Source organism: Ranitomeya variabilis, chromosome 4, assembly GCF_051348905.1.
Source record: "Ranitomeya variabilis isolate aRanVar5 chromosome 4, aRanVar5.hap1, whole genome shotgun sequence".
NCBI classification, from domain to species: domain Eukaryota; kingdom Metazoa; phylum Chordata; class Amphibia; order Anura; family Dendrobatidae; genus Ranitomeya; species Ranitomeya variabilis.
In genome coordinates, this window is record NC_135235.1 from 196,238,983 (window position 1) to 196,261,956 (window position 22,974).

Here is a 22,974-nt window from a genome sequence, read left to right on the forward strand (position 1 = left end):
ACCAGCTGAGGAAAACCCGACTGCTGGAGGCTGTTAATATTGTTGGAAGGGGCAATAGCCATAAAGGTTCCTAGACTATTAATATCAGCTCACAGCTGTTTGCTTAACGTTTACTGGTTATTATAGGGGAGACCCCCCAAAAAAGTGATGTTGGGTCCAACTATATTTACTAACCAGCAAAGGATAAACAAGACAGCTGCGGGCTGATATTAATAGGCTAGGAAGGGGCATTGGATATTGGCCCCCTCCCAGACTAGGAACATCAGTCCTCAGCCGCCCCAGAAATGATGCATCCATAAGAGGCGCCAATTCTGTCACTTATCCTCGGTTCTTCTCACTTGCCCTGGTGTGGTGGAAGGTGGGGTAATAGTTGTGGGGTTGATGTCAACTGTTTTATGGCTGCTGACATTAAGTTCAGGGGTTAGTAATATAGACATGTCTATAAGACACCCCCGTTACTACATTCCTGGTCAAATGAGACACAAAAGTGTCAAAAACACATAAAAAAATTGGTCTATGTGTAAATTTTGGTGCATTTTTGCTAAGGTCTAGGCACAAACCTATTAGTAAATCTGTGAAAGTAGTGACCTTCCCCTGTCAATCAGATCTGATGTTTTCAGTGACGCCATTTTTTTAATGCCTTTTTGTTCATCTTTTTTTTTTTAAAGTGTCAATATGAGAAAAACTAATTTTTTGTGTTTCTTTACATTTTAGTTATTTTCATTTTTTTTTATCGGACTTTTTATAAAAATGTTTTACTCAGTCCCAATATGAGACAAAATAAAACAGCTTTTACCGGTCTGATCCCTGCAATACATCAGGACGCGCGTTACACCCTGCTAATGGCGTGACCTGATAGGCCACCGTACCTCGCAGGACCTGGGGCGAATATTTGGCTTCAGGTTGCCATGGAAGCCATCCGCACCCCACGAATGTGTCATGGTGGTACTCATAGGGATAAACAAGGCAGCCCCCTTCATCGTTATCAATCTAGATGTCGCTGGGCTATTGATAGCGGCATCTAAAGGGTTACATAGCACCAATGGGTGCGAGCATCGATTGTTGACAAATTAAAAAAAAAAAAAAATACTTGTTTTTACTGGATAAAAAAATCCACACAAAAAAATAAAGTGTGTCTGCTGACGTCACTGTTGCTAGCCACCATACAAGCAGCATATGACGTCACATGACCATGCCGCGCAGTGGCCACCAGGTGGCGCGCCCGCTGTGCAGTCAGGCCGCCGGCTGCAGGAAGGAAGAAGCTTCTGGAAGAGCCTGGGAGTGTGAGCCCCATACAATATAACGTGCCGGGGCTGAGGAGGAGACTCCCACTGACAGGCGGTGACCGGGACAGGTAGGTGTGGGATCCGGCGCATATTACACATGTAGAGTGACGGTGCTGGCGCCCTGATTCAGGCTAGTAGCGGTTCTGGGACTACACATCCCGGCATGCTCGGTCACTGGTGCACCAGCGGTGGCCAGCCTCGGTCCCGGAGCCGCTGCCCCGTGCAGTGTGCACCTCTATATGTCCCTGCGGTCCGGCTCACCCGGATGTAGTGAGTGACGTGCGCGGTGCATCCTGGGAGCTGTAGTTTTTCCTGTACAACGTGGCCGGTGCTGTGAGAAGTGTCATTGGGCGTTATATAGTTGTGTGGCGGGTAATGCCTCCCTGTGTGCCCACATGTGGCCCTATAGCCCGAGGACAGCAGCCTCACAGGGGCCACCTTCTACATGTGAAGTAGTGCTGCTTTCAGTCATCACCACACACAGCCCCAGTGTAGTGTGTACTGCTCCTCCTCCCCAGGTGCAGATCTGCAGGTGACCGCCATGTGCCGCTGCAGGGAGAAAATGAAGTTCCTTTCTGTCATGTCACTAATCTCTACCCCAGAGACACCGCGCTATCCCCTCGCCCACCCACGGGCACCCACTCCATTCCCCACCCCCCCAGGTGCACCCATGCAGTCTCCCCACCCCCAGGGGCACCTACACCTGTCCCCGCCCGCCAAGGGTGCCCACACTGGTTACCGCCCCCCAGGGACAGCTATAATGTCCACTGGCGCCCAAGCCATCTCCCTGCCCGCTAGGGGCACCCACGCCTGTCCCTAAGGGTTGCCTATGCTGTTCCCCCGGACCCAGGGATGCCCACATCTGTCCACTCGGGCACCCACTCTGGTACCCCCTGCCCCCTAGGGATGCGAACACTGGTCCCCCTGCCTCCCAGGGACGGCATACTCCATCCTCCGCCCCCCAGGGGTGCCCACGCCATCCCCCGCCCCCCAGGGACAGCCCATGCCATTTCTCAAGGACGCCTACAATACCAAATCTTTATTTCACTTCCATTATTGACGGTAAGCCCCATCTCCTGCATACCCCCTATAGAGACACACCCCAGGTGCCCCCTTTTCAGCCCTTCCGCCATGTTTAGTTGGGTTTACAGTAAATGCAGACGGTCCGTGCTCCTGGCCAGGAGAATACGCTGGGAAAAACTCTGGTCATATTCAACCTTCCTGTAATCCACCATCCATGATGGAGACCAATATTGTGTCCTCTGGCAGCTACATTGTGTGCTGGCTTAGGCTACTTTCACACTAGCGTTTTTTTGCATACGTCGCAATGCGTCGTTTTGGCGAAAAAACGCATCCTGCAAAGTCGTCTGCAGGATGCGTTTTTTTCCCCATAGACTAACATTAGCGACGTATTGACACACGTTGCAACCGTCGTGCGACGGTTGCGTCGTGTTGTGGCGGACCGCTGGCCGCAAAAAACGTTACATGTAACTTTTTTGTGCCGACGACGGGCCGCCATTTCCAACCGCGCATGCGCGGCCGGAACTCCGCCCCCACCTCCCCGCACCTCACAATCGGGCAGCGGATGCGCTGGAAAAACAGCATCCGCTGCCCCCGTTGTGCGGCGCTTGCACAGTATGCGTCGGTACGTCGGGCCGACGCTAGTGTGAAAGTAGCCTTACCTGTATGGCGGAGCACGGCACGCTGCACTACAAACTACACAAGTGTGACCTCCATTCTCCTGCAGTGGTCACCGATGCTGCGGCCTCCATGCAGCCTGTGGTCAGCGTCAGTCCTGTGTGCGCCTAGCAAGAGGCTTTGACACTGTGCGCACTGACACTGACTCCATATGATGTGCTCCCAGCAACGAGGGGGCTGAACACTGCCGTGACATGCAAAACACGTGGAACTGGGCCTGCGGCCATATACTGAGGCTCCTTATTAGCTACCATGGATCTTGCATTTGACTTTTCTTTCTGTTGCAGACTTTGGACCATCATGGCGGACGAGGAAGGCAGACAACACCCGCACAGTCTTCAGGGCTTGCTGCACATGGCCATTGAAGCTGGAACAGAATCGGGCAGCGACCTCCAAACAGGACAGATGTCACATGAGGTACAAATCTGAAAAGGGGGCTTAAAAAAAATCCCAAGACCTGCGATCCTGCAGGAAACGTGTAATAATCACTGAATGTTCCCCGGCGTCAGGTGAAGGGGCTGAACACTGCTCCCATCTGCCCACAGAGGTGGAATCACTCCTGTTAGGCTACTTTCACACTTCCGTCTTTTTAGATCCGTCACAATGCGTCGTTTTGGGGAAAAAACGGATCCTGCAAATGTGCCCACAGGATGTTTTTTTTCCCATAGACTTGTATTGCCGACGGATCGCAACGTATGGCCACACGTCGCGTCCGTCGTGCACTGGATGCGTCTGTATTTGGCGGGCCGTCGTAGGGAAAAAACGTTCAAGGGAACGTTTTTTCGTACATCGTGTCCTGCATTTTGAACTGCGCATGCCCGGCCGTAACTCCTCCCCCTCCTCCCTGGGAGTTTACTATGGGCAGCGGACGCGTTGAAACGCTGCCCACGTTGTGCAGAAAATCACCACTGTCCATCGGTACGTTGCGCCGATGCTTTGTGACGGCCCCGTACCGACGGAAGTGTGAAAGAAGCCTTATCGGGCTCTTGGCTATATTGTAAGGGCAGATGTGAAAGCTGATTCACCAAGAACACGTGAGGTCCCCTCAGTGCTTCACCAATAGATAAAAGCAACCTCGGAGGCCAGGTGCACACTGTGTCCGTTTTTACCATCAGTGTGTCATCCGTGTGTCCGTTTTTACCATCGTGTCATCCGTGTGTCCGTTTTTACCATCATTGTGTCATCCGTGTGTCCGTTTTTACCATCATTGTGTCATCCGTGTGCCTGTTTTTACCATCAGTGTGTCATCATGTGTCCGTTTTTACCATCAGTGTGTCATCCGTGTGTCCTTTTTTACCATCAGTGTGTCATCCGTGTCCATTTTTACCATCCGTGTCCGTTTTTACCATCAGTGTGTCATCCGTGTGTCCGTTTTTACCAACAGTGTGTCACCACTGCTGGGTGTCATTCTAACGCAGTGTTCCCCAAGTCCAGGCCTCAAGAGCCACCAACAGGTCATGTTTTCAGGATTTCCTTAGTATTGCACAGGTGATAATTGCATCACCTGCACAGGTAAGCATTCAATGACCTGTGCAATACTAAGGAGATCCTCAAAACATGACCTGTTGGTGGCTCTTGAGGATCGGAGTTGGGGAACACTGTTCTAACTGGTCGGCAGTAGGGTTAAGCGAAACGGATCGTTCATTTTCAAAAGTCGCCGACTTTTGGCAAAGTCGGGTTTCGTGAAACCCGACCCGACTCCAGCGTGGGATCGGCCACGTGGTCGGCGATCTTGGTGCCAAAGTCGCGTTTTGTATGACGCCTTCCCCGCCATTTTTTCAGCCAATTAAGGAGTGTGGGCAGCGTGATGACATAGGTTCCGGCCTGGTTTCTGCGGCGTCATAGAGCCATATTACCGTTTGGGCTGCAGTGATTCCTTTCCGCAGTCAAACACAACATATGCTTTGCATGGAGGAGAGGAGAGGACAGGAGAGAGAGAGAGAGAATGAATATGAATCCGAGAGAGAGAGAATGAATATGAATCCCCATTGACTTGCATTGGGTTTCGTGTTCCGGTCCGGAACCCGACTTTACAGTAGAATCGGCCGATTTCACGCGATCCGACTTTCGAGAAGGTCGGGTTTCACAAAACCCAACTCGATCCTAAAAAAGCAAAAGTCGCTCAACCCTAGTCGGCAGTATGAAGCTTGTGCTGCAGTGTAGCAGTGCCCAGAGATGGAGGAAACGGTTCCCAAATCCTCTGCTCCCCAACTCTGCAGAGTATAGAGGGATGGCACACGTGCTGGTGTATCGTATAGTGACTGGTCTGTCCCAAGAGGACTGACATCCAGAAGTCTACGTGTTGGGCTAAGTTCTCATTTTCTGCTAAATTTATTGGACCAGTCAAATCCTGGAAATTACAGATGTGACTGACATCGTCTTCAATTTGTAGACGTGACTGGTCCAATAACTTCCGCAGCCCATGTGAATATGGCCTTAGCCAGAATATTGGCAATTCTTAGGTTACAGAGGCTGCAAGAAGGGACTAGGCTCGTAAAAGGTCATTTATCTTGGACAGAATAGGACTTTAGGTGTTTTTTGGCACCGTAAATAAACAAGCCGCTGCCATCAGAGCAGTTCTATATCCGATAATGATGGATGTCTGATGGGACCCTCACTGATCTCCAGCACAGGGGTCCCCAGACTTCTGTCTCGCCAGGTGAAGAATGAATGGAGATGTGGCAGTGGGGTTCGGTTCTGGGAATCCCAATTAAGGAGATAAGTGCGGGTCCTAGAGGTGCTACCCTCATCCATTAGATATGTAGGTAATAGTCCTTTAACGGGAGCCATGCCTGGTGGGACTCGTTCACATTCACCAGTATAGGACATATTACCTGATCTAAGGTGGCTCATCACATGCAGTTATACTCCCAGAAGTCAGTCCTCCAGATTAGCCGCTTCTTTTGTATGTGCCAAAATCTTTTGGAATCTGACAAAATCTGTTATTTTACACACATGTGGACTAATAGTTCTCTGATTGTTCTTTGGGAAGGGTGGAAGCTTTTAGTTTCTGCATCAGATGTTTCTTCCTAGGTTGGAGCTGGCACTTTTTCCAGTATTAATCATGACTGCATTAGCCCGTGTAGGATCTTGGCCACAATGTGTATTATGTTAATGCCCCGTCCTGGCTAACCTCCATGTGGAATTTAAATAGGAATTATGTTTACAATGGCTTTCCGTCTTATCCGCGCGCTACATGCCATATTTCAGCTTTGACAGTGCAGAGCTGCGGTCGGCTCTCCAGATTTAATCCTTCGTCCTCCAGAATGCCAGTCGCTGCTGTAGCAACCTCGGCATGTTTTCTCCTTTACTCTTTTTGGAAAATATATATATATATATATCCTACTATATAATTGTCTAAGGGTCACTTCCGTCTGTCTGTCCTTCTGTCTGTCACGGATATTCATTGGTCGCGGCCTCTGTCTGTCATGGAATCCAAGTCGCTGATTGGTCGTGGCAAAACGCCCACGACCAATCAGCGACGGCCACAGTCCGGCGGCAATATGGCCGCTCTTTCCTCCCCGCAGTCAGTGCCCGCTCCATACTCCCCTCCAGTCATCCAGTCAGCCCTCACACAGGGTTAATGCCAGCGTTACCGGAGCACGGTGTAACGCACTCCGGTTACGCAGCTATTAACCCTGTGTGACCAAGTTTTTACTATTGATGCTGCGTATGCTGCATCAATAGTAAAACGATCTAATGTTACAAATAATAAAAAAAACAAAAAAAACCCAAAAAACGTTATTCTCACCCTCCGACGTCGCGTCCTGTCCGCCAGCAGGTTCCGGTGCTAAGGATGCTATGTCATGTGACCGCTACTTCATCACAGGTCCTGCGCTGATAGTCATACAAACCCTGGGACCGGAAGCTGCTGCGTGTGCCGTACACAGGAGCCAGGACTAAGGTGAGTATATGTTTATTTTTTATTTTATGTCACTGGCCAATATACTACAAACTACGTGGCTGGGCAACGTACTATGTGGCTGGGCAACGTACTATGTGGCTGGGCAACGTACTATGTGGCTGGGCAACGTACTATGTGGCTGGGCAACGTACTATGTGGCTGGGCAACGTACTATGTGGCTGGGCAACGTACTATGTGGCTGGGCAACGTACTATGTGGCTGGGCAACGTACTATGTGGCTGGGCAACGTACTATGTGGCTGGGCAACGTACTATGTGGACATGCATATTCTAGAGTACCTGATGTGTTAGAATCGGGCCACCATCTAGTATGTATGTGTGTATGTATACATACATACATTTTTTTTTTTTCCCAGTAAGATATGTAATGTACGGACCCTACTAGAGTAATGTAATTGCCGGATGCTCTATGCGGACCAGCAGACAGTCACATCTGCAATTTGTGGACATGACTGGTCCCATAATCCCACTGGCCCATGAGAACGTAACCAAAACGAGAATTCGGTTGACGGTCTAGTGTCCATGGGGAAGATAAGGATCCGGCATGTCTGATTTTTGTGGTCAGAGGAGTCTAGCAGTTGCTCTCGCACAGCAGAGAAGAGCAGGGGGCTGTGAATAGTGGAGTTGGGCGAGATGGCTGCCAGTGGAACAATGGTTATCAGCTATCTAAGTGGGGGGCGCGAAGAAAAAAAAAATTCCCTATATGTTTGTTGGAAAATATCATTTTATTTCATTTGCATTCCTCCAAATTTTGTAACCGTCAGACCCTAAATTGTTCATCTAGTACGTTCTGCATCTCCTGCCCCGATACAGCAGCATTATGTCATATTTCGGTATGCTACCAGGCGTACAGAAGTGTCCCCGTGATACTTGCGGTCTAGCTGTGATCTTAAGCAGATGGAGAGCAGAGAAGTGCGTACCCGGCAGATGCCGATCCATTTTCTGCTTTTAGATGGTGGTGATAGAAAGCAGCATCCTTGTACATAAACAGCGTTGAGGGTCCGTGAGTGACTCCTGCACATGATTAATTGCTCCTGCGCGGCCCGTCATCCGGGAGCTCGACGCTGCAGCTACAAGGTCTACAATGCATTAATAGTCTAGATCCGAGCACTGCGGGTGATCAGCGAAGCGCACCGTAATCTTTACTTCTTATAGCGGCATTCATGTAAAGTACGGTAATTAGCTGGTGTCTGCTACGGGGTATGTCTGCTTGACCGAGCTGCACTAAATCTGCATCTGAAGGAATCGGCGATTAATGTAATGAGAATGTAACTAAATGGCAGACAATTCTTGAGAGGATGGATCACAGATCTTGCCGGTAGTGTTTTTTTTTTTGCAACACTCTGGTTTGTAGTGCCTTCCTGCAAGCACAATAAGGATTCGGTATTTGCAGCAGAGATTTTCACAGTAAAAATGCTGCGTTAAATACACGATTTTTCTCTGATCGCCCATGACGGCACCACGGGGAGGGGATCCGCCCACCAAGGACAGGAAACCTACGGGTAAAAAAGGCGGTACCACTCTCCTGCATCAGTTGGTTTCCTGTCCTTGATGGGAGACCTACGGACTTACCAGTTCGACGTTGGAATTCCGGGGCCAACCAGTCCGATTCAGGCAGCTGGGGTCCCTCTGCCTCGGCTAGGGTGGTGACCCGAAGCGCCACCGCTGGGAGCCAGGGGCGACAGGGTGTGCGGGGGAGGTGACAAGGAGTCGCGGTCACCTCCCCAGGTAAGATGCAGCAGCGGCAACATCCAGGGGGGTCCCTCTGTGGTTGCGGGAGGTGCAGCGCGACCCTCCCTAAACAAGCATGAGTCTGCACGCTGCACCGCCATCGGGCGTGCAGAGTAACGCGCTACAAGGGCTGCATAGGACCGGGGGCGCCGGTCAGCAGCGCCATAGCTGCTTCCCGGGCGCCATCTTGAAAGTCGGCGCATGCCCGGGATCCAAACTGGTCTCGCGAGGCGCCGATGGATTACCGCTCGAGCGCGGTCTGCGCAGGCGCTGACGGGGCGCCGCTCGGGAGCTGGGCGCGGTCTGCGCAGGCGCCGCTCGGGCGCTAGGTGCGATCTGCGCAGGCGCCGGCGGTGGGCGCTGAGCTAATGCATAGACACGGCGTTCGGCGCTCCTCTCCGTGGACTGCGCAGAAGCGGCGGGAGAGTTTAAATATAGGAATCCACATCCTCCCAGCGGCTCTGCAGTAATAAGCAAAGAGCCTCATGAGTAATAGTGCCGCAGCGTCAGCTCAGCATCCGCAGACCAGCAGCAGTATGAGCGACCCGACATCACCTCAGCCCGAGTCACCTCCACCTGTAGCATCGCCGCAGCAGCAGCAAAAAAGGCGACAGCAGAAAGGGCACCAGGACACCAGCAAAGAACGCCAAAGGTCCCAGCACAGTAAGGAGTCCAGTACGGCGTCGGGGAAGAAGCCAGAGGCAGACAATCCCCAACCGGTATTTATGGGTCCTGGAGGTGGTATGTGGATCTTCGTGAATGTCAGAGACAGTAAGATTGTTATTTGTCTCTTGTAGGGGAGGAAAAGCGTATGTAAAACTAAGCACAAAAGTTGCGCCATCTGTAGAGAGGATCTTCCACCTACATGGGATAAGAGACTATGCAATACTTGCATTCAGCAAACTTTATCCGAAAACCTTCCTGGGTTTGCAACAGACCTTAAGAGCCTGATTAAGGAACAAGTAGAGGACACCTTCAGATCACTAAAAAGTGGGAAAAAAAAGGAGAAAAACCAGACTCAGGTCCCCATCTCCCGTCTCAAAATCAGGAAGCGATAGTGAGGGTTCAGTGTCCTTCAACTCCTCCACCTCATCTTCATCATCTACTTCTTCCTCGGGGGGACATAACTGTTTCCCTCTAGAGGATACTGATGGCCTCATAAAAGCCGTGAGAAGTACCATGGGTCTGGTAGACTCCCACCCTAAAAAATCGGTACAAGACATAATGTTTGGGGGCCTGGAACAAAAAAAGAGAAGAGCTTTTCCTCTTAACGAAGCAATAGCAGCCTTAATTAAGAAAGAATGGAAGAAGCCTATGAAAAAGGCTCTTTTAACGCCTAAAAGAAAATACCCCTTCGAGGAGGAATCCTGCTCCTTTTGGGAGAAGGCCCCCAAATTAGATGTAGCGATCGCTAAGGCCTCAAAAAAATTTTTCCCTCCCGTTCGAGGACATGGGGGTCCTAAAAGACCCTATGGACAAAAAGGCAGACGCCTTTCTCAAAGGTGCCTGGGAGGCAGCGGGAGGAGGCCTGAAGCCGGCAGTAGCGGCAGCATGTACTTCACGCTCCCTGATGATTTGGCTGAACCAACTAGAGGGTCAATTAAAGGGGAAAACTTCCCGGGACTCAATGTTGGACACATTACCTGTAATGAGAGGGGCCGCGGCTTTCCTAGCTGATGCCTCGGCCGACTCTATCAGGCTATCCGCCAGAGCAGCAGGGTTTGCTAATGCGGCCAGGCGCGCCCTCTGGCTTAAGAATTGGCCAGGCGACCTACAGACGAAAACAAAACTGTGTACTATCCCCTGTGAAGGAGAATTTCTGTTTGGTTCCACCCTGGATGACATCTTGGAAAAAGCGGGGGACAAGAAAAAATCCTTCCCCCCTCTGGGTCTCCCCTCTTATAGGAAGCCCTTTCGGAACAAGAGGTTTTTCCGTAGGAACACGGGGAGAAACCAGGGGAAATGGGAAGATAAAAAGAACAAAAATAAGGGGTTTATCTTTAATAAAAACCTCAATGACAACAAAAAACCTTCACAATGAAGGTTCGCCCCAGGTGGGGGGGAGATTATCTCTCTTTCTCCCAGCCTGGGAAAAGATTACCTCAAGTCGATGGATACTAAACATCATAGAGTCGGGACTGAGATTGACATTCAAGAGGTACCCCCGTCCCTCTTTCAAGATAACACCCACAAGATCCTCGGCAGAAGAGCAGTTCACGCTAGAAAACGAGGTTGTCGGGTTAGTAAAAAAAGGAGTACTCCTGGAAGTTCCCCCTCAGGAAAGAGGGCAAGGGTACTATTCCCCTCTTTTACTGAGGAAGAAGCCAGATGGTTCCTTCAGGACCATTATCAATTTGAAAAACCTAAACAACTACCTAGAGGTTCAAGCATTCAAGATGGAGACAGTAAAATCATCTATCAAGATGCTATTTCCTCAATGCTTCATGGTGGTCCTGGACCTAAAGGACGCATATTATCGCGTCCCAATACACAAGGACCACCAAAAATTCCTCAGACTGGCAGTCCACATCCAGGGAGTCCTAAGTCACTTCCAGTTCTCAGCTCTACCATTTGGCCTAGCAATCGCCCCGAGGGTTTTTACAAAGTTAGTTGCGGAGGTAATGGCGCACCTCAGGGAAGAAAATACCCTGATCGTACCATATTTGGACGACTTCCTGGTGATAGGCTCCTCCCCGCAGCATTGCAAGAGTCAACTAGACCTAGTGATTCATTCTCTAAAAAATCTAGGTTGGCTAATAAACCTAGAAAAATCCAGACTGGTGCCTTCTCAGGTTCAGGAGTACCTAGGTCTCACTCTAGACTCCAAACAAATGGAATGTCGGCTCCCAGAGAACAAAATACAAAAGATAAAAAGTTTAGCGTTAAGAGTACAATCTCTTCCCTCCATAACACTCCGTCAGGGCATGTCCCTATTAGGCTCTATGACCTCTTGCATCCCGGCGGTCCAGTGGGCCCAACTACATTCAAGAGATCTCCAATGGCAACTACTGTCAGAGCAAAACCTTCTAGGAGAACATTTAGATGGGCGGCTAACATTGTCTCCTCGCACCAATCACTCCCTGACTTGGTGGACATTGCAGGAAAATCTTTCCCGGGGAGTCCTATGGGTAATCCCGATCTCGAAGGTCCTAACTACGGACGCAAGCCCCTCAGGGTGGGGGGCTCATCTGGGCGACCTAGTAGCCCAGGGCATTTGGTCTCCGTCCCTTGCAAACAATTCCTCCAATATGAAGGAACTCCTGGCAGTGAAATTTGCCCTTCAGGAATTTTTGGGAGTCCTTCAATCTCACCATGTAAGGGTGATGTCGGACAATCAAGTAGTAGTATCCTACCTAAATCATCAGGGGGGTACCCGTTCCAAAAATCTAATGGAAGTGACCAGCTCAATCCTTCAAATAGCCGAGAGCAACCTTCTATCCCTGACAAGCCTACACATAAAGGGTGTAGACAATTACAAGGCAGACTTTCTAAGTCGTTCCAGCCTAAAACAGGGGGAATGGGAACTAAATCCAGTGATATTTACTCAGATCACACAAAAATGGGGGGTTCCCAAAATAGATCTCTTCGCGAGCCATTTAAACAAAAAAGTAGCCTCCTTCTGCTCCCTATCTCCCTTGGGGAACCCAGTAGCTGTGGACGCTTTCCTGATTTCTTGGGGTCACCATCTGGTCTATGCCTTTCCTCCTCTCATTCTGATTCCAGCAGTGCTGAGGAAGATTCGGGAGGACGGGGCACTGGTCATCTTAATTGCCCCGTTCTGGCCGAAGAGACCTTGGTTGTCATGGATGAGGAAGATGTCAATATCCGACCCGTGGGTATTACCAGACCTCCAGGATCTATTATCGCAGGGCCCAGTCTGTCATCCGCGAGTCAAGAACTTGCACTTGACAGCTTGGCTCTTGAGAGGAAGATGTTAGAAAACAGGGGGTTCTCTTCGGGTGTAATCTCAACTCTGATAAAAAGTAGGAAGCCGGTTACAACAAGACAGTACGGCAAAATATGGAAAAAGTTTTTGTCTTCTTCAGGTGCAAAAATAGGGAAGGAGATTCCCCTTAATTCCATATTAGAGTTCCTACAAAAAGGTTTGGAGATGGGTTTAGCCACCAGTACCCTAAAAGTTCACGTGGCGGCATTGGGAGCATTATTCAATTTTGACTTAGCTTCAAATAGGTGGGTCTCTAGATTCATCAGAGCAGCAGGAAGATCGAGGCCTCTGCCAGTGAAAGTGGTTCCACAATGGGACTTAAACTTGGTCCTTAAAGCCCTGACTAGTCCACCATTTGAACCATTACACAAAACTTCAATAAAAAACTTGTCTCTCAAAACCGCTCTGTTAGTCGCCCTCACTTCTGCCCGTAGGGTTAGCGACTTACAGGCTCTCTCAGTTAATCCCCCTTACACACAAATTTTAGAGGATAGGGTCATTTTAAAAACAGACCCAGCATATCTCCCGAAAGTGGCTTCGAAATTTCACAGGTCTCAAGAGATATCTCTCCCCTCCTTCTGTCCCAACCCTACAAATAAGGAGGAACAAACATTACATACTCTGGATGTAAGAAGGTGTCTCTTACACTACCTAGAAGCCACTAGAGAGAGTAGGGAGGATTCCTCTGTTTGTGTGTTTCCAGGGTCCCCGGAAGGGGAAAAAAGCTTCTAAGGCCACCATAGCAAGATGGATCACGGACGCCATCAGTCTTTCATACTCGGCAAGTGGGATGTCCGTTCCCGGGGAGGTTAAGGCTCACTCGACAAGGGCAGTGGCGACTTCCTGGGCGGAGAAGGCCGGAGCTTCTATAGACCAGATATGTAGAGCTGTTACCTGGTCCTCACCATCCACATTCTATAGGCACTATAGATTGGACCTAATCTCTTCCTCAGATCTTACCTTCGGTAAAAGGGTTCTGGAAGCGGTGGGCCCTCTCTGAATGTACTATCTATGCAATTCTCTCCGTGGTGCCGTCATGGGCGATCAGAGAAAAATATAGTTCTTACCGATAACGGTATTTCTCTGAGCCCATGACGGCACCCGTACATTCCCTCCCTTCACTTATGGGTGTGCACATTTAAAGAGTGCCATAGTCTATTTATAGTCTACTTTTAGTTAAAGTCACGCGGTATCTTACTAGGCTAAACAGTTAAAATTTACAAATGCCTTAGTAGTCTCCCATCATTCTCTATGTAAACAAACTGATGCAGGAGAGTGGTACCGCCTTTTTTATCCGTAGGTTTCCTGTCCTTGGTGGGCGGATCTCCTCCCCGTGGTGCCGTCATGGGCTCAGAAATACCGTTATCGGTAAGAACTATATTTTTTTCCACGCTTTTTTTTTTTTATGCGTTTAGAAAAAAAAAAAACCCTCAAGGAATTGACACTGCAGATCTGAAATATTTTCACATCTGCAAGGAAAAATAAGAATTGTGTGCACGAGACTTCAGATACCTTATCTTGCTGGTACTAGGATATGCTTCAGTTTCTGTGGCCAAACTGCGGAGAAAAAAATGCAACAAATATGTAATGTGCCTTTTTAAGACTGGGCAGTGTCTAATTTTATTTCATACTTTTTGACCCCTTCTCCCCCAAAAATGTATTACAAAAATTGGCACCATGGTGTACATATACAATGATTAGTAGCAGAGGTCGTACAGAAGATAGGCCACAAATACATGTACAGAAGGCTTTGCATTAAGCCCTACAGTGGCCCGGTCAAACAAAAAGGCAGCACACTGTAGCACCATTGCATGCAAATATGAAAATGAAATTGCATTACTGCATTAGAAATATGAAAAATTTGATAAATGAAATATGAAAAATTGAGGAAGTTTAGCTCATAAATTGGCCAATTCATGTGTACCTGGAAGCCACGATAAGGCATTTCTTGTTTCCAGGGCCTAACACTGCCAATCCTCTCTGAGAATAAAGTCTTCATCTGATGGGAACCTAATTTGAGTCCTCTCTTAGACTAAAATAACTCTCTGTGGAGGGGTAGTGGCCCTGCTGGGATGTGACGGTCAGTTTTTTTTAAGTTTCTACAGTGGCCCGGTGACCTGGCCATGGGACGGTTATGATAAATGGATCATGTGATGTAGGGGAAAATTTTTTTTATAGGTGGCGGAAACCATTAGAGCAATTGCCACATTTTATGGGTGATACAGAATTTTGCCGCCTTTTCGTGCCACCATAAATAAATGATTAAAATTAATATATATTATAGTATGTTAAAGAGGGGGAAAAGCCCCATTTCCAGATAACCCCTGTAGCAAGAAAGACTCCTAACATTATACGTGCTGCCCATTCGTATGAGTAGGGACAACTGATGGGGGGGGGCTCCTGGTCACCGGTCAGGTTTCTGTTTGGTCTCCCTTGGTCTCTCACTGTAATGTTATCCCTTTTTTTTTTTTGTGTTGCTCATCCTTGTGATAGAGGAGACAATGGCTACAAGAAGCCATGAGCAGTGCGTTTTCCGGCCAGGCAGATGAAGTTCAGCAAATGAAGGAATGCCTGAAGGAGCTCAGCGGCGAAACAAGTGACGAAGATGGGGATGAACGTAAGGAGAAAGCCCTGGAGTTACTCGCAGACCTGTGTGAGAATATAGACAATGCTTCTGGTAAGATACATAATGACCTCAATAAAGATCTATCTACTGAAAACTGTTTTTCTGGAGCTTTAATACTCTTTAGAATAGGTGATCAGTAGCCGATCAGAGAGGATCCAACTTCGGGAACCACAACTGATCCATTGATTGAGGAGGTCAGAGCGCTATACATTGTGTAGTGGCCGTGATGGGTACTGCAAGCCCTCGTTTATTAATTTGTATGGGAGGGCAACTGCTACCCATAAAAAAATCAGGGTGTCAGGAGATCAACCCCCAACTGACCTAATATTGATGATCTATCCTAAGGATAAGCCGTCAATATTTAACTCTGGCACGTTATAGTTTTAATTTGGATACTTATCCCATTAGGATAATTCCGAATTGCAGTATATTGTGAAAATAACTATCTCCTATGAAGCCCGTGCAGAGTGGATCAGTATAGATCCGTCCTCTGCGATCCCCACTGATCATTATAATAGGCTCCATTGCTCACCAGTGCCCCTCCACTGATCTCCCTGGACGTGGTGCACCTGGACATGAGTCGTGGAGGAAGCAGCCCCGATTCTTATGGTGACCACTACTTCTTATTGAGAATGGTTCTGATGCTATTATCTATTTGCTGATGGCAGCATTGACCGTTTTACCCTCACTGCCTCTGTAATGCGCAGGCATGCATAATATTTCGTTTTTAATGTGACCTTTTGATTTTTTTTCTTCCTCCCCCCCCCCCCCCCCCCCGCAGATTTCTGTAAGCTGGGTGGGATGAGCTTGATGTTGACTCGTTATCTGAGTTGCCCCGAGGCCGAACTGCGCTGGCGAACCGCTGACCTGATTGGCATTTGCAGTCAAAACGTGCCCTTCGTCCAAGAGATGGCGCTGAGCCTCGGTGCCGTTAGCAAACTCTTGGAATTGCTGGACCTCGACACCAGTGAAACAGTCAGGATAAAGGCGCTCTTCGCAATCTCTTGTAAGTGTTGTTGGTCACGCTCTATTAATGTTGGATCAGTTTTTAATTCTATAAATAAAAATGAATATGCGAGGAACGTTCTGCTTAAAACGAGCACAAGTGGATGGGCGCTCGTTCATGGGCTGAAGGAAACTCCACGTGTCCTTTATAGCACATATCCACAAATACAGGGGCAGAGTCTCGATATAGGAACATGTATGACCTCCCCTGTGTGCAGCACGAGCATTAATCCCGCTGATTGTGTCCGTACAGGCTTGGTGCGGGAGCAGGAGGCCGGACTTGCGGAGTTTGTGAAGTTGGACGGGTTTTCTGTGCTGATGCGCGCCATGCAGACCCATATACTGAAGCTGAAGATCAAATCGGCATTCTTACTGCAGAATCTTCTGATCAGCCATCCCGAGTACAAAAGTAATAATAATGGAAGTGTTTAATTGTCCCTCCTACATGCGTCGGCTACTAGTTAAAGGGGGTATCCAGGACCGTTTTTTTTTTTTTACTATGATCCTAAGAACTTACCGGCAGGTAGTTATTGACTACCTGTCTGTTGTGGGCAACGTTGATCTGTCACCACAGATCTGCTGATGATGATTCTGCAGCTTTGGCTAACGTCACGTCGATATAGCAACTCTTCTATGTGCCTGTTCTACCCTGCACCAAATCAGAGCTGTCACTGACCGCTCCTGCCAGTGATTCTGCTGCTCAACGTCAACTCTTCCTCTTCGCCCTGTTGACGGGGCGTGTCTGTCAACGTCATGCTGATTAACAGTTGGCCCCCAGTTGCCCAACTGCAGGGAGCGGATAGTCAATCAGCATGATGCCGACAGTCACGCACTGGCATCCCGGAAGAGGAGGAGTTTATGTGGAGCAGCAGAATCGCTGGCAGGAGCGGTCAGGGACCGCTCTGATCTGGCATCGGGTAGAACAGGCACATAGTTTCCTCAGTTAGGAACAACCTGCAACAAAAAAAAATAGTCCTGGACAACCTCTTTTAAAGATGCATTAATTATACTGTACGTTAAATAATTTGTCCAGTTTAAAAAACCCATTGTATGTATCCTATTATGAAATTGTGAGTTAACAGAGGGGGATTCAGTGTACCTGCCTCCTGATAAGAAGAATGGAGAATATGGCACTTGTATTTTAACGAAGCAGTCAATTGATGTGTGCCCTGGCCTTCACTGTGACTATACTGACACTGTATGTGCCGAGCATTGCTGACGTATCAGGCCGGGGTACGTGGCTTTTATTTCACAAACGTGTATCCAGCATTACCTTGGTTAATGGGGTTATGAACACTTTCTTTTGCTCACCGTATGGCCTGTAATAATAAAAATGAACTGCACACGCTCTGCCCTGGATCCCCTTCTGTTCCTCCGTCCCACTGACCAGGTTTCCCACCACTCTCCTCTCCCCACTAGTCAGTGCCTGTCTGTAGCAGCGGTGAGCAAAGCCTCACCACTGCTGCCAATGATTGGCTGTAGCGGTCATGTGCCGACCAGGCAAGAAGAGAACAGTGGCAGAGAAATGGACAAGGAGCCGGAGGAGCGGTGGTGTATCCAGGGGTGGAAAATGCCTTTTAAATAGACTCCTAGATCAGGACAGGTTCACTATAGGAAAATATTTGCCTGTGGCCAGTTATACATGTGAGCGCACTGTGTTTGTATGCAGGTACCTTGTGTGCCATGGGGATGATCCAACAACTGGTGTCTCTGCTCCGAACCGAGCATAGTCCTTTCCATGAACATGTCCTCTCTGCTCTGTGCAGGTAATTTCCACACTTTGTCTTTTTTATTTTTTTTTTTGCACTTCGATCATCTATCAGAATTACAAAATTGCTCAATTTATGAGAAATTTTGTGTACAAGTGACATGCAAATCAGGCTGGAAGTGCACGGGGGCATGGCAATGCACTTGGAAGAAGCTGGCCACTGACACACCCCTAGTACACTTCCAGTCTAATTTGCATATGGCATATACAGAAGATTTTTTATGACTGGCACATCGGTATCATTTTTATATAGCAATATCACTGCTGCTTATTGGAAAACATGCAGACGGGCTCCCTTTAAGTGTTGTTAGTGGGGAATACCCCTTTAACACTTTATATGACCTCTTCCTGACAGTCCGGTTCTAATCCTTCAGAATATATAACCTGGCACCTCTCCGGTCCCATTAGGAATTTTATCATGCCTCTTTTATTTTGGATACAATAACAAAAGCTGGAAAAAAAATAAAAATGTCAGATTGTGAAATTGAATAATTTAGGATATTTTGTGTTACAATATTGAAGAAGAAAAAAAAAGTTCTGGAACTTGATCGATAGTTGACTTACTTTCCTTTCCCATGTCTAGTATGGTGACCGATTTCCCACAAGGCGTAGCAGAATGTCAGGCGCCCGAATTGGCTTTTGAAGATTTGCTCAAAGAACGATGTAAGATGGTCGAGAAACGGGAGGAATATCAGGTACAGAATATGGGCAGCTTATGGGACAATTTTTTTGCTAAAGGCATTTTTGCAGTGAGATTTCATTGATAATGTTTAACAATTTAGCATCAATAGCCGGTATGTCTGGCTGCAGAAAGGGTTAACCCGGCAGCCATGTTTTCTCACTGGTGGTACAGTCGGTAATCCAGGACTGAAGAGTAGGCAGGTATCTGCCACCTGCCTACCTATTGTGCCCGGCACAGAACGGTCACAGACTGCTCCTGCCGATGATCCTGTGGCTTCTGCTGATGTAGCGACGACAGAGCAGCGGCTTCTCTTCCTCTCTGCTCTGTTGACAGCGTAACTGCTTACGTCATGCTGATTGACACCGTCTCCTCGCAATCAGCATGACGTCAGCAGTCACACCCTGTCAGCAGAGCAGCTACATCTCCCCATTCGTGCAGAGACGGCTGAATTGGCAGCGAGCGAGTGTAAACTGCTGAGTTCTGGTGCAGGGAGTGTCGGAGATGTACGGTCGGGTGACACCCCCATTGTACGGGGATCTGAGCACTGGTAAATTATACCCTTACCTCCTACGCTAACTGCTCATTAAATTGTTACAGTCTGATTTGTATTTCTAGGGTTGGTTATTTGCATAAGCCCAGCTAATTGTTTTCTACACTCCGCAATTAAATTCTTACTGTTAATTAGCAATGAGACTAATGTGAAAACGACTAGTTCCTTTTATCCGGCTCTTTTCTCATTTCTTCCCTTTTGTATTCTATAACTATTTAGTGGAGAAGAAGTAAAAGATTTCTATAGAGAGGAGGATATCTGATCCCCGGTGATGAGTTATGGGTCACCAAAGCACAGAATTGTCACGACGTGATCATTACCCGTACTATATACTTGCCGCCCGATGTCTCGGTGTTGCCATTTTACTTTCAGGGAATAGTTGGCTGCAAAGGTCCCAGTGCTACAGTATTGGTCTTCACAAGCTCCTAAGAGATGCTTTTTTGGTGCAGATATACAATGTGTGCACATGTGGATCACTGGGTAGCCGCCTCAAGAAAAATGGCTTCATTGATCCATGTTTGGCTCCCCAGCTAGTAATATATGCAATAAAGAGAAAACTATCTACAAATGCAGTTGTAGAGACCCCCATTCTCCAACTAAGTGCAGGGTCCACGTCCAGAACTTCATGAGAAAAGGAGGATGCACAGCCTAGTTGACCTAGTAGGGTGCGTCATAAATACCTCTTTTTTTTTTTTTCCTTATTATTCCTCGATAAATGGATGGCAATACTCATTTAAAAGGGAGTTTCCATGTGTATTAAGCCTTCAGTCACTCTAGGTGAGTTCTGAATAGTGACAGCGTGTGACGTGTACACTGTCACTATTCCCCGATATTGCTGGTCCTCGTGGGCGGACACTTTCAGCACTCTGCGACCACGTGCTGCCTATACACCTGTGGCTTCTCTTAATACAAGTAAATTCAGAGATGTTGGATGAGGCTAGTCCTCTCGTGACCACAAGTGTGTAAATTGAATGGATGTGGACACGTGACCACCAATACTGGAAAATCGTGACAGTATGCGCAGCGCACGCCATTACATTACTGCAGTAAGTGAACGAGGCGGTCTGGACAGATGTGGGGCATTACTCTATATCCAAGGGTAATGATCGGTCCCCGACACCTGGAAATATGTAAAATCGTATTATTGAGCTCTTCTCCAAAAGAAAATAACATTTCTTGATGCCTCTGTACAGACAGAGATGCAGTATGACGCTATTCCTGTTTTCTTCTCTTTTAGGAAGAGCTGGATTACTGTGAGCAGCTTCTGAAGATCTGTTTTGGAGACAATCCTGAGGATAACGGCATGGATCGGTGATCTGATCTGGAGGATCTGTCCACCAGCGGTGCCCCGTGATGGGGCAGGATGAAGATGATCTAATTTATGGACTACCCCGGATCCTCTCAGATGTGTAATCTTTGTTTCAAAAGAAAAGTCTTAAGACTCTGGGATTTTTTTTAAATAAAAAAGTGAAAAATATTGTGGCTAATGTTTTACATTTCAGTGGCATTAACTTAAGGAGCAAACTTCACTGCCCAACTTTTTAAAAGGGAATCCACATTACATAAACTCCACCATAGCGCTATATAGGATGATACCAGGTTTCTGATAACAGGTAGGGTGGTATGCTTTTATCAGTTTTCGGACATCCAGCGTACAAACAGGTGCAATATATAAGTATTGCAGGTATTCGACCACTGACCACATTACATAAAGTCCAATTCCCATAGTGGGATGAAGTAAGTAGTCCCTTAAGCCCCGAGGGTGGTTTGCATGTTAATGACCGGGCCAATTTATACAATTCTGACCACTGACCCTTTATGAGGTTATAACTCTGGAACGCTTCAACCGATCCCGGTGATTCTGACACTGTTTTTTCGAGACATTTGTACTTCATGATAGTGGTAACATTTCTTTGATATTACCTGCATTAATTTCAGAAAAAAATGGAAATTTGGTGGAAATTTTGAAAATTTTGCAATTTTCCAACTTTGAATTTTTATGCCCTTAAATCACAGAGATACAGTTATATGAAAAAGTTTGGGCACCCTATTAATCTTAAGCTTAAAGGGAACCTGTCACCACGTTTTTGGAAGATGGGATAAAAATAGCGTTAAATAGGGGCAGAGGTGGGCGTTACATTAGTGTGTGTGTTATGCGTTTATTACCCACCTAAGTTGCCGAAATAACTTTGCAAAGTCTCCGTTTTCGCCTGTCAATCAGGCTGGTCAGGTCGCATGGGCGTTGTCTTCCCCCAGATTTGGCGTAGTTTTCCGTTGGTGGCGTAGTGGTGTGCGCATGCCCAAAGTCCGGAATCCTCTTCCAGGGGATTTAAAATAGCGCGGTGTTCGTTATTGCATTGGTGATCGGTGGGCGCGGCCATCTTCCTTTGGCCGCGCGTGCGCAGAAGCGGCGCTCTGCTGGCCGCGGCTTCAGGAAAATGGCCGCCGCGATATCCATCTGCGCACGCGCGGCATCCCGCGGCCATTTTCCTGAAGCCGCGGCCAGCAGAGCGCCGCTTCTGCGCACGCGCGGCCAAAGGAAGATGGCCGCGCCCACCGATCACCAATGCAATAACGAACACCGCGCTATTTTAAATCCCCTGGAAGAGGATTCCGGACTTTGGGCATGCGCACACCACTACGCCACCAACGGAAAACTACGCCAAATCTGGGTGAAGACACCACGCCCATGTGACCTGACCAGCCTGATTGACAGGCGAAAACGGAGACTTTGCAAAGTTATTTCGGCAACTTAGGTGGGTAATAAACGCATAACACACACACTAATGTAACGCCCACCTCTGCCCCTATTTAACGCTATTTTTATCCCATCTTCCAAAAACGTGGTGACAGGTTCCCTTTAATGTTTTATAAAAATTGTTTTTTTGCAACAGCTATTTCAGTTTCATATATCTAATAACTGTTGGACACAGGAATTTTTCTGCCTTGAAATTAGGTTTATTGTACTAACAGAAAATGTGCAATCTGCATTCAAACAAAATTTGACAGGTGCATAAGTATGGGCACCCTTATCATTTTCTTGTTTTAAATACTCCTACCTACTTTTTACTGATGTACTAAAGCACTTTTTTTGGTTTTGTAACATCATTGAGCTTTGAACTTCATAGCCAGGTGTATGCAATCATGAGAAAAGCTACTTAAAGTGGCCACTTGCAAGTTGTTCTCCTGTTTGAATCTCCTCTGAAGAGTGGCATCATGGGCTCCTCAAAACAACTGTCAAATGATCTGAAAACAAAGATTATTCAACATAGTTGTTCAGGGGAAGGATACAAAAAGCTGTCTCAGAGGTTTAACCTGTCAATTTCCACTGTGAGGAACATAGTAAGGAAATGGACGAACACAGGTACAGTTCTTGTTAAGGCCAGAAGTGGCAGGCCAAGAAAAACATCAGAAAGGCAGAGAAGAAGAATGGTGAGATCAGACAAGGACAATCCTCAGACCACCTCCAGAGAAATGCAGCATCAACTTGCTGCAGATGGTGTCACTGTGCATCGGTCAACTATACAACGCACTTTGCACAAGGAGAAGCTGTATGGGAGAGTGATGCGAAAGAAGCCATTTCTGCAAGCACACAAACAAACAGAGTCAGCTGAGGTATGCAAAAGCACATTTGGAGAAGCCAATTTCTTTTTGGAAGAAGGTCCTGTGGACTGATGAAACCAAGATTGAGTTGTTTGGTCATACAAAAAGGCGTTATGCATGGCGGCAAAAAAACACAGCATTCCAAGAAAAACACT

At 47.6% G+C, this 22,974-nt stretch overlaps 1 protein-coding gene across 3 annotated transcripts; it reads left to right on the forward strand.

Moving 5' to 3' along the window:
- The first annotated feature begins 1,197 nt into the window (after positions 1–1,197).
- Positions 1,198–20,693, forward strand: HSPBP1 (HSPA (Hsp70) binding protein 1). Of its 3 annotated transcripts, none has more exons than XM_077259545.1 (8): positions 1,198–1,354; positions 3,272–3,401; positions 15,079–15,262; positions 15,993–16,217; positions 16,470–16,625; positions 17,886–17,982; positions 18,568–18,679; positions 20,454–20,693. In XM_077259545.1, the coding sequence occupies exons 2-8, from the start codon at positions 3,285–3,287 to the stop codon at positions 20,529–20,531; spliced, it is 969 nt and encodes a 322-aa protein (XP_077115660.1). In that variant the 5' UTR covers positions 1,198–1,354; positions 3,272–3,284; the 3' UTR covers positions 20,532–20,693. The 3 variants fall into 3 exon arrangements, with proteins under 3 accessions (XP_077115660.1, XP_077115659.1, XP_077115658.1); XM_077259544.1 differs by lacking the exon at positions 1,198–1,354 and adding an exon at positions 1,402–1,556; XM_077259543.1 differs by lacking the exon at positions 1,198–1,354 and adding an exon at positions 1,665–1,818.
- The last annotated feature ends 2,281 nt before the right edge of the window (positions 20,694–22,974 follow it).